Source organism: Triticum dicoccoides, chromosome 3A (assembly GCF_002162155.2).
Source record: "Triticum dicoccoides isolate Atlit2015 ecotype Zavitan chromosome 3A, WEW_v2.0, whole genome shotgun sequence".
Taxonomy (NCBI): domain Eukaryota; kingdom Viridiplantae; phylum Streptophyta; class Magnoliopsida; order Poales; family Poaceae; genus Triticum; species Triticum dicoccoides.
In genome coordinates, this window is record NC_041384.1 from 78,388,591 (window position 1) to 78,399,203 (window position 10,613).

At 47.7% G+C, this 10,613-nt stretch overlaps 2 protein-coding genes across 4 annotated transcripts; one reads left to right on the top strand and one right to left on the bottom strand.

The window, feature by feature from the left end:
• The first annotated feature begins 242 nt into the window (after window positions 1-242).
• On the top strand, window positions 243-2,722 carry LOC119267263 (extracellular ribonuclease-like). 2 transcript variants are annotated; one of them, XM_037548626.1, is made up of 8 exons: window positions 243-661; window positions 765-829; window positions 919-983; window positions 1,094-1,180; window positions 1,343-1,473; window positions 1,835-1,940; window positions 2,108-2,211; window positions 2,381-2,520. In XM_037548626.1, the coding sequence occupies exons 1-7, from the start codon at window positions 245-247 to the stop codon at window positions 2,146-2,148; spliced, it is 912 nt and encodes a 303-aa protein (XP_037404523.1). In that variant the 5' UTR covers window positions 243-244; the 3' UTR covers window positions 2,149-2,211; window positions 2,381-2,520. The 2 variants fall into 2 exon arrangements, with proteins under 2 accessions (XP_037404523.1, XP_037404524.1); XM_037548627.1 differs by lacking the exon at window positions 2,108-2,211 and having other exon boundaries at window positions 2,381-2,722.
• Window positions 2,723-7,210: 4,488 nt separating this feature from the next.
• On the bottom strand, window positions 7,211-9,926 carry LOC119267264. Of its 2 annotated transcripts, XR_005132356.1 has the most exons (4): window positions 9,268-9,926; window positions 9,089-9,197; window positions 7,691-8,757; window positions 7,211-7,611 (listed from the first exon to the last, which is right to left on the bottom strand). XR_005132356.1 is itself a non-coding variant. In XM_037548628.1 (3 exons), the coding sequence occupies exons 1-3, from the start codon at window positions 9,313-9,315 to the stop codon at window positions 8,456-8,458; spliced, it is 459 nt and encodes a 152-aa protein (XP_037404525.1). In that variant the 5' UTR covers window positions 9,316-9,924; the 3' UTR covers window positions 7,211-8,455. The 2 variants fall into 2 exon arrangements, 1 of the variants encoding a protein (XP_037404525.1); XM_037548628.1 differs by having other exon boundaries at window positions 7,211-8,757; window positions 9,268-9,924.
• Window positions 9,927-10,613: the final 687 nt, after the last annotated feature.

The window sequence follows — 10,613 nt, forward strand, 5'->3', positions numbered from 1 at the left end:
CAGCAGGCCAATTAGACTCTGTCGGCCCACTACTGGCCAACTGGACCTGAACTGGTGGCCGACAGGCCAATCGGCCAGCAGCTAGCCGATATGGTCTCAGTCGGCCTGTTGTGGGCCGACTAGGTCTACTCGGCCTGCTGCGGGCCGACGGTGTATTATTTTCGAGATATTTGTGCAAATTAATAAGAAAATGTATTATTTAAAAAAAATAGCCATTTTCGAGATAGAGGAGCCTTACGAAGAAATGTTGGCCTTCGCCGCCGTTATCTTCTCCCCCGCTCCCGGCACGCTCTCCGGTAGAACAATCCGCTCCCCTTCTGTCTCCCGCCCAATCCTCGCTCGATGCGTTAAGAAAACCACCCCTGAACCACCCCAGTCCATCTTGTTCTCACTGGGATCCGCGCGCTCCTGCCGCCGGCCATGGTTGCCACGTTGCCTCCGCGCGCTCGCCGCCGCCGCCGCTCTCGCGCTCGTGCTCTGTCCTCCGGATATCATCCCTGCCCATGCCTCCTCCATGGGCGAGCGTCTGAAGCCGAGTACCCCGTATCCCTGCGAAGACGTCCGGAGGTATTACGAGGGCATGGAGGGCTTGTCCGGTGACGTGCTGATGGCGAAGCTCGGCGCTGTCGTCTCGCCTCACGCCTCACTGCGCTACAAAGATGTTGGTTTGCCTCTAGCTATCTGCTTTCGTGCTCATTTGGTGAAATACATTTGGGTTGGAATGAGCAGACAATGATTACAAGTGATGTATGGATCTTTAGTAGGTGTGGGAAGCGCTCAAGATTCTGGATGCAGCTGATGCAGACCACCCAGAAGCCTCCTCTGAAGTGTATGCTTCTCTCCAACAGTCTATAACAGTCTAATATATCACTTGCTCTTGGTTACTCACTTGATTTAAGCTGCGGTGCTTTGTTCCAGGATCGAGATATACTCGCAGAGAGCCGTGCCGAAGCTCTTGGCAGGCAAGTCGGATGGATGGAACAGTGAGTTGCGTAATTGCATTCTGAAATTTTGCTCGACTTGTCAAGACAGGATGGGTTCATCTTTTCTTTGCGTTATTTCCTAGCCATATTTTGTGCATTTTGCTGTGTAGGAGAACACCTCTGGCCGCGATCATATGGGCTAACCCGCCATCCTTCTCTAACCGATCTGCACAACATTCGTCCTGCGGATGCCAATGGTCAGTTGGTTTGTACGGTGTAGTTGATCCAAAGTACTCCATGAGCATAGAAAACTCCTCTTTCAGTATGATAACAGTGCTCCATCAGTGACAGATTTAATGGTTTGCTTTCTTGCCTGAGGAGAAACAAATGTTTATCTGAATATAGAAATGCTGTTTCAGTGAATTCGTCCAGGGGAAACAAGTATTATGGAGGATGTGCGGCGACGTCGAAAAAATGTGCAAGGCCAGCAAATCGTGAAGCTGCACCTGACACTGAAACAGACAGTGAAAGATGGGCACCCCCTTTTCAGGTATTAAAAACCTTTGTCCAAATAATGAAACACACATGTGTTATCCAGATTGTTCATCCATATTTGTGTCACATTTTATATGACCTATAATATTCGTTTGAGCAATATCTTCAGTTGCAAGAACTGAGAACTGCACTTATGTGCCATAAATAGGAGGGACTTATTCTAAAAATGGGTTTCAAGTTTCAGATTATATTAAATTAGTTGGAATGTCAACTGCAACCAGTGAAAGTCCAGTAGCACATCTGTACATGAATACCACTGGGCTTTGACCATGTGAAGAGCAATTGTTCTTGTAAGGTTTCACAATTTGGAGTACCAATGTTTCCAGGTTTTTTATTTTATTTTTTACTTTCTTCAGGTGCGTGGAGATGTAGCTAGGTCCCTGATGTACATGGCTGTGAGCTATGGATCTGGACAGAAAGATGCAGCCCCACATTTGGAACTTTCGGATTCGCCAAGTATTCGTAAGTAGTTCATACATCTGGTGTATTTTTTCATAACATTTTCTTTTTTTTGACTAACTGAGATAAATTAGTAGTATTCTCACCAATCATCTCCTTTTGAGCAACACAATGCAGCAGGAGAGGCTCCTGGTGCTTTCTTAAATTAAAAATTAATGTTCATTGTACAGAGGGTCAACAAAAAGGCTACATTGTGGGGGGAGGGAAATAAAACTAAGTTTAAGAATTGCCTGGTTATAGCTAGATGGCTGCAGAAGATCATTCAGATTTCAAGGTAGTGGTGATTTTTGTATTGGTATAGATATAGATATATAAGAGATATATTGGCCTGACACACACATGTATTATTAGCTGCATACATGATATATGTCAATTATTTCATACTTCAGTCACATTGCATTGCTTCTTTAGTAATGCCAAATATTTGTTGCTTGTTTATTTAGAAAGGAGGAGGATGGGCCTCCTTTCAGCTCTTCTACAATGGAATGAACTAGATCCACCATCGAGATCAGAGCAACGTCGGAATGATAGAGTTTGTAGCCTTTACCAGCACAACCGAAATCCTTTTGTCGATCATCCAGAGTATGCTAATCTTATATGGAGGAACACACCTAGCAAAATTCCAAGTGCGACCGGAAAAATAGTGAAAGGCTTGGGTCAATGAGTTCCACTACAAAAACAAAGGGAAATATGAGAATGAGGTGCTCGGTCATTGGTTGACCCTATTTTCTCTGGTATTTCTTGTTTTGTTTGATTATAGCTCCTTGAAATGAATGGTGAACACACTTGCAGGTGACAACAAATTACTACTCCCTCCGTTCCTAAATATTTGTCTTTCTAGACATTTCAAATGACTACTACATACGGATGTATGTAGACATATTTTAGAGTGTAGATTCACTCATTTTGCTCCGTATGTAGTCATTTGTTGAAATGCCTAGAAAGACAAGTATTTAGGAACGGAGGGAGTAGTTATATGATGCAACATATTATAGTTCGAAGAAATTATAAAGGGAAACCTATGGGGAATTTAATCACAGAGGCCGCCATCTCTGCCAATGTTTGAAGACATGCGGTTGTAGTCAGAGGCACATTTGGGCGGGAAAAAAATGAATAAGCCCAGGCAAAAAAGATAGAAATTAAAAATACAAATAAAAGAGAACAAAAGAAAAATATTGAAAAAAGATATTAAACAATTTAGCAAAAGAGTTGCACACTGGGGGTGAACATCCAACTACGCACAACCCAGGAGTGGGCAACTATAGTTATGCGCGAGAGAAATTGCATAAATAATTGTGTAATACGTATTAAATAGTGTTCAATTCTTCATATAACATGTACTTTTATATATTTGTATATGATTTTATAACTATTCATGTATATTGAAAAAAAACCTTTAGTAAATATGAAATGGGAAAACAGAAAAAGAAAAAGAAAACTAAAACTAGAAAGGAAATAGAAAAGGGAAAACATAATTTATTTTGAAGAAACCAGAGAAAAAGAAGATCAAACCAAAAAGTCTGCCTATGTAGGAACCTCACGTGGGTCAGTTTCGGAAAGGTACAACCAAATGCATCTACCAAAAAAAAAATGGGCCACAACAACATCCCAATAAAAACAAAAACTGAAAAAAGAAATGAAGATAACAATACTAGCATGTGAGACCTGATGACCTATTAATAAAGCCCATACAACAAAACAAAAGGCCACACGAAGAAAATAGAAAAAGCCCAAGCCTATGCATGCAACTTGAACGCATTTATCGTGAACACGAACATTTAATTAATTATTTCATTGATCCGACGGCCGGTGAGAATGAGTCCTGGCAATATTTCAGTCGAAGAAGTAGCAACACCGTATAGAAAAAACGTTGGTGCATATAGAGATGATTGATATCTACTTCTTCCGTTTCGAATTATTTGTCTTGAATTTGTCTAGATATAGATATATCTAGACTCATTTTAGTGCTAGATACATTCGTATCTAGACAAATCTAAAAAAGTACTCCTTCCGTTCCAAATTACTTGTCTTGGATTTGTCTAGATACGGATGTATCTAGACCCATTTTAGTGCTAGATACCTCTGTATCTAGATAAATCTAAGACAAGTAATTCGGAACGGAGGGAGTAATTCGAAACGGAGGGAGTAGTAGCCATCAAGTACGACTCTGTACTGACTACTGACTACTGACTAGTCTCTGTCCACGATAGGACGAGACCGGGAAGCGCATTTGATACTTCGAACGCTCCCCACGCCTCCTCAGATATGATCATGGCCAACTGGGTACTAGCTTCCAAGTTCCAACTCGCTTAGTGACAAGGTGTTTTTTTTTTACTTTTGCTGATTTTTTTGGATAGACATATTGTGATCCGGCACATGTAAAAGAGCAACACAAGAAATATGCAATGAATTATCTCTCGCCTTCTACCTCTTTAGAAAGAAAGGTGGTAAGGGTATCTCCAGCCGTTGGCCCCTTAAGAGGGGAAAAAAATCGCCTCCTGGGAGCGCACCGGCGCTAAACCGTGCACTGGGGACGTGATGCCCCCAGTCGCGGCCCCCCACGGGATTTAAAAAAAGTCAAATACGGCGCAAACACAACTCAAATTTAACGCAAATATCGGCGAGTTCATTCAAATTTAAACATAGTTTACAAAAAAGGGAAAACTACCGCGGGCTACCCCCACCGTCTCCCTCGCCGCCCGCCCACGCAATTCTACATGCCGAGGAGGCGGTAGAACCGCGTGTAGTCATCGCCGTCGTCGTCGTCGTTGTCGCCCCCGCCGACGCCTCCGCCGTCCCTGCTGCATCCCTCCCCCGGTTGGCGTGGCGGGTTGGACGGTCCGGGGGCGTCGTCGTCGTCGTCGCTGAGGACCACGACGCCGTGCTCGTCCTCGCGCCCACGCTTGCGGGCGGCGATCTCCTCCAGGGCCCGGCGCTGCCGGACCATCTCGTCGCGGAGGTAGTCGTCCCGCGCCCACCGCAGGGCGTCCTCGTCGGAGAAGCCACGCCGGGCTATCTCCTCATACTCCACGGGGAGGCTGGGCTCCGGCTTGGGCTCCGGCTTGGGCTCGACGAGGACGAAGCGGCCGGTGGGGGAGGCATTGTCGCCGATGCGGACGCCGGAGCTGCGGGTGCGCGCGCTGACAGGCGCGCCCTGGGGCGGAGGTGGAGGCAGGGGGAGCCACCGGACGAGGAGGAGGACCCCCCGGTCTCCATGCGCCTCGGGGTCCAGGAGCTTCCCCGGCGGCGTGTGAAGGACGGGGGAGCGGGGTACTCGAGGCGCGGCGTGTTGCCGCCCTCGATGTACTCGAGGACGGCCTCCAACGTGCGCCCGGGCACGCCCCACCACCGACGCCGGCCGACGGCGTTGAGCCTGCCGGAGGGCTCGACGCCGTTGGTGGCCTCGAGCTGCTCGGCGTGACGGCGGCGGAAGTAGGGCTCCCAGAGCGGGCTGTCAGGGACATACCGTGGTCCCTCCCTCGCCGCACGCGGTAGGGACGAGCGGATGCGTGCGATCTCCGCACGCCGCGCCGCGCCGGTGGGTATCGGGGGCACCGGCACGCCGCCGGCGCTGATCCTCCACGCCCCGGGTACCCGCATGTCTGGCGGGACCGGGTACTCGGCCTCGAAAAGGAGGCGAGCCTCGCTCTCGTGAAGATGGCGGCGGCCGAAGCCGTTCGCCGCTACGCCGTCGCCTGGGAAGCGCTCGGCCATGGGTGCTGGAGACGGCGAGAGAGGGGAGAGGGAGGAACGACGACGGCGAGAGAGAGGCGAGGGAGGAACGACGACGGCGAGAGAGTACGAGTCGCTGAGTGCTCTGGAGCGCGTCTTATATAGGCCGAGGCGCCGCCCGTGCGCGAGCCGCCGTGAGTACGCGTGGCGGGCGAGGGAGGGCGAGGGACGCGCGTCATCCGGTCTTCACTGCGCCGCCCGTGAGGCATCAATGACGCAGGCTGACCGGCGCGGCAGCGCGGCAGCTTTGACATTGATTCGACGCGGGAAACAAGGCGATGAGGACGACGAAGGGCCGAGAAGAGGGTAGAGTCGCTGACGCGGCGGGCCCGCGGCTGTTTCGCGCCAAAATAGTTTGCCCCGACGCCCCCCAGCGCGCCGGGTTCGGTCTGGGTCCGCCGCCGCTGTTTTCGGTCCAAGCTGGCGAAAATCGGGCTCCTAGGACGCGACTGGGCCAATTTTTCGGCGCCGGCGCAAAAAAAACGCCTGAAGAGGCCTTCCTGGGGCGTGACTGGAGATGCCCTAAGGGTTTCCATGTAAGTGCCGCCACCTCCGATTCCGCTCTCGCCTCTGGATGCCTTCTAACGTCGACGAGCTTTGGTGACCCTGGTTTGAGAGTGGCCATGTCTGGGTCGTCCTAGTTTTGGGCATGGCTCAATCTAGATGTTTGGTCGCTAGTGGCGAGACGATGATGTCATCAACGGCATGGAATAAGATGTCTCCTTCCTGTCCTCGGTCTGACGATGCTGATTAGTGTTTTGTGGAGGATATGTGGAGCTTCAGTAAGGGCCAGGTCTTAAGTCTAGCTTATGTCTATGCTTCGTCTAGGTAGGTGTTCTTGGCCGGCGTTGATTGGCGGAGTGGATGTCAACGGATCATGTTTTGGCCTTATTAGTACACATGTCCGTGCGTTGCACCGGGCGAAAAATGGCAGAACCTGCCTCCCGTGCCATTATGCACCATTTTATATCCAATTGTAATAAACTTCAATGATAATGTTAAATGTTAAAATTTTCTTTTTTAAAATAGAAGGTAATGTTTACATAAGAATTGAAATATTTTTTAAGAATAGTTAACATTTTTATGAAATGTGAACACATTTATGACAAAGATCATTTTTCGAACAGATGCTTTTCTTGCAAAGAGTTTTTTTAGGGGTAATAATGTTTTGTTTTTTGAGGTGTAATAGCATTTTTCTGTATAATATTTTTTTAATGTTTTGTTTTTTGAAAATATATTTTTCTGCAGCTGTTTTTTGCACAACCCACATCATGTGATATTTAACAATGCACGTGCGATGCACGTTTAACAATGCAAAAAAATATTCTTAGTGGGATACTTAAGTGACGTGTTCATAGTTGGACTGTGAGCAAGGGTTATGTGGGTGTCAGGTTTGACAAAGTAGTGTGTAAAAAAAACTTTGGCAAAATAGGGAGGTGATATATCCCAGTCTGGTATAACTGTCAGGAAAAATAAGAAACCAATGAAAAAAGAACTTAATATTAATAGACACATCAATATCAATAGAGACATCAACCATAGAGTTATGTATTCACATTTGCTATGATACATTTCAATATAATTTACATATATACATGAATCAAAGGTCAACGAAAAAGAGGTGCAACACTTAAAAATACAAGTGCTCGTCATTGTCACCATGTGCTGCAGCTAATAATAGTAAAAAAAAACCTGTGGTTCTCTAGGAAGTTGGAACAGCAACTTACTAATACCAATTCGGCAGCTACAGTGAGTTTATTCCTCTTGAAACATCCATGTGGTTGGCTCATGTTGCCCAACCTTATTTTTAGAAAATGGTGCTATGTTCTGAAATTAGTACCACATTCGGAAATGACATCTTGTGGACTCTTGGAGTACAATCCAATTCAAATCAAATTAATCCACAACAGCTTAGGATTGAGTGACCAATAACAATTTTTATCTGAACACAACAATGACAGTGGAACAGGTTCAGTTAAACAACTCTAAGAGATTTATTTTTCTGCAGGGAAACAACTCACCTTTCCAAGAAGCAACCATGTATTCTTTCCTCCTTGAAGTCTTAGAACTGCAGCCTCCACTTTGGCTATCAAGAGCAGCAGCAGCAGCAGCGCGTCTCCGGGACTTTTTCCAGAAACTCGTCTCTAACATGATTTACATTTTCACTCGTGCCCACACATAGATTGACATGCTCAACACTCGTTAGTCTTGCTAATCTACAGTTTCTGGCAAACACGCGTTGAACCATTTTTCAGGACACTCGAAGAAAGCACCAAAATTTCCACGACTGAATCACAAATTCACAATCATCTAAGGAGCAGGTACATAAGTAAACCGATGCAATTTACAAAAACCATAATTAATCTTGGCTTGGCGCATCCTTTGCAGACTCAGTAGGACTGAAAATATCGTCCCTAGTCAATAATCTGAATAGTTGACTGCAAAACCTGTACAATCTGATGAGCATTGCAAATTTAAAGAGGTTCTAGAATAATTATTGAAGTGTTGAGAAGTGCCTAGTGCACATGAATAGAACCCCAATAGAACGCCAAAGGACCATCCCCAAAGCCAGAGAATCTCATCTCCAGTCAATCCAAAGATTAGTCAAATAAGAGTTATTAACAGTTCTTCATGCACTCATGTAGTCATAAGTTCAGTTTTGGTTGCCGAATCTTGGATCACACAACTGTCGGATGCAAGCTAAAACAAAGATGTGAAGAAAAAGACTGCTCCTTGTAATGTCAGATTGTGTGATCCTTTTGCTTGCAAACTCAATCTATGGTGCTTTAGATAGACTGAGGATCTGAACCAAAGTTACAAGAGTGTTCTTTCCCATGTAAATAAGCGTTGGAGATTCTTTCCCTGTTCCTATCTAACTTTGGATGCAAGAATCTGAATGTGTCATTGTAGAACTGCAATAATTGACTGAATGCAAACTTACACTTGATTGAGCACTTGAACTGTTGTTTTTTTTTGCAGGCAACGCCCAAGTTGTTGTTGTCGCTGCAGCTCAAGATCCACGCCTTCCTGCTCTGGCTGTCCGTCGGCTTCCTGATGCATGTCCGCGTGCTGCTGATCAGCTCCAAGGCTGTAATCACATAATTAAGCAATGCACATCTCAACTTACCGGACAACATGAAGGATAGATATCAATATTTTAGCAGATAAATTTAAGACTTAGATGCTCTGAATTTCATCATTTGCGAGAAAAATGATATTGCAAGGTACATCATTTTATTGTACAATCAGCTCTCCAAAAGCACCTAAATTTCAGTGTACAATCAGAATTGCTAAGAACCATTTGCTACAGAACTTACAGGTGTACCGAAAGATATTCATCAAGAGCTACTTAAACCATTTCATATATGAAGCGAAAATCAAGAATTACTGGCATTAAGGTAAACCGTCAATGCACATACCCAAAAATTTGAAGCAGCCAATTTGACTACGTTGGTCTGATGATCCTTCCATTAGTCTTCGTAGGAGCCAAGTTGTTAAAAAGTAGTACAAGGCAATATAATTTGTTAACTGCAGCAGAAACGGCCATTAGATTAGATTAGAAGATGATTCTGAAAACAATTTGGAGCCGAAACCAAACCTTGCTGAGCCCTCCACTGCCTCGCGTCCGCACATTCAAACGCACCATGCACGCAGCTCTCCTACGTCTGCTGAGTGTTGCCGGCGAGCTCCTTGGCGCCTCCAAGCGTGTGTGCTTGCTGGGGTGGAGAAGGGGAGAGAGGTTCGGTGATGTGGGCAACGATCGCTGGCTCGACTTGGTCTAAGGGCGAGCACGGGGCAGTCAGTGGGGGTGGCGACTCGGCGATGGGGCGGTCGGGCGGGCTCAGCGGCCGGGGCGGTGCCACGCTGCAGCCCGTTGAAGTGACCACCACTCCCTTCTCTCTCCATCTGGCCTCTCATCTCCTTCCCGTCCTCTCTTTTCTCTCCCACTCATCTCTCTCTTCTCTCGCCGGCGTGGGCCATGGCGCGTCCACCAGCCATTGTGCTCCAAGCTCCGGCCGTCTTCCTTCCAGATCCGCCCCTTGCGTGCAATTTCCCACCGGATCCGGCCAGATCCGACAGGTCCTCGCCGACTGCACCATCGCAAGGCCGCCGTCAAGCTCGGCGTCGTGGGCGACGCCCCAGCCCTTCCCGCTCGCCCGCCTCTCCTCCATGCCTCTTCATTTTCTCCTCCTTCGTCTCCTCGCGTGGCTCCCGCCTCCCCCGCAGCTTGATCCGGCGCCGGAGCACAGCATCGCCTCCCCGATTCGCCTCCCCTCCCCATGGCCGCCCCCTGCAAAAAAGAGTTAATTGCAGGGAACTACCACACTTGGTCATTTTTTTGCCATGCAGTACCAGCTCAGAGCCTAAGGCGTTGTTTAGATAGGTAGTATATACAAAACCGGATCTCTACAAACCAAGGAAACGGTGTAACAAAACTAAAATCCTGTTTGGCAACTCCAACTAATCCGCGTATGCAGAAAACTTAGTTTTCCAAAAACCCAGATTTCAGGTATATGGAAAAACGACTATTACTTGTTTTTCCACAAACGCGATTTACATAATCTGGATTCCAACGGAAACAGAGCGCGCTTCCTGGCCGGGATGAAGGGGGCACAACGAGGGCGCTTAGCCCGATGACCTCGGGGAGTAGAGCAATCGCTCGCCGGCGGCTGCGTGTGGAGTCGTGCTGGCCGGAGGGGACGCGGGATGCAGCCGGCGGAAGAGTCGGTATAGGAGGATGACGAACTCGGGGACCAGCGGAAGCCCTCGCCGGTGGCTGCGTGTGGAGTCGTGCAAGCCGGAGGGGACGCGAGATGCAGCCGGCGGAAGAGTCAGTACAGGGGGGTGACAAACTCGAGGACCAGCGGAAGCCCTCGCCGGTGGCTGCGTGCGGAGTCGTGCAGGGGGATGACGAACTGAGGACCAGCGGAAGCCCTCGCCGGC

Excerpts from the sequence above, each read along its gene's own strand:
- LOC119267263 (XM_037548627.1), top strand. The coding sequence starts at position 245 with ATGTTGGCCTTCGCCGCCGTTATCTTCTCCCCCGCTCCCGGCACGCTC. Across the intron at positions 662-764 it reads CCTCACTGCGCTACAAAGAT|GTGTGGGAAGCGCTCAAGAT; the intron begins GTTGGTTTGCCT and ends GATCTTTAGTAG. Across the intron at positions 1,181-1,342 it reads TCGTCCTGCGGATGCCAATG|TGAATTCGTCCAGGGGAAAC; the intron begins GTCAGTTGGTTT and ends ATGCTGTTTCAG.
- LOC119267264 (XM_037548628.1), bottom strand. The coding sequence starts at position 9,315 with ATGGTGCGTTTGAATGTGCGGACGCGAGGCAGTGGAGGGCTCAGCAAG. Across the intron at positions 9,198-9,267 it reads GCAGTGGAGGGCTCAGCAAG|TTAACAAATTATATTGCCTT; the intron begins GTTTGGTTTCGG and ends TTTCTGCTGCAG. Across the intron at positions 8,758-9,088 it reads TGGCTGCTTCAAATTTTTGG|CCTTGGAGCTGATCAGCAGC; the intron begins GTATGTGCATTG and ends ATGTGATTACAG.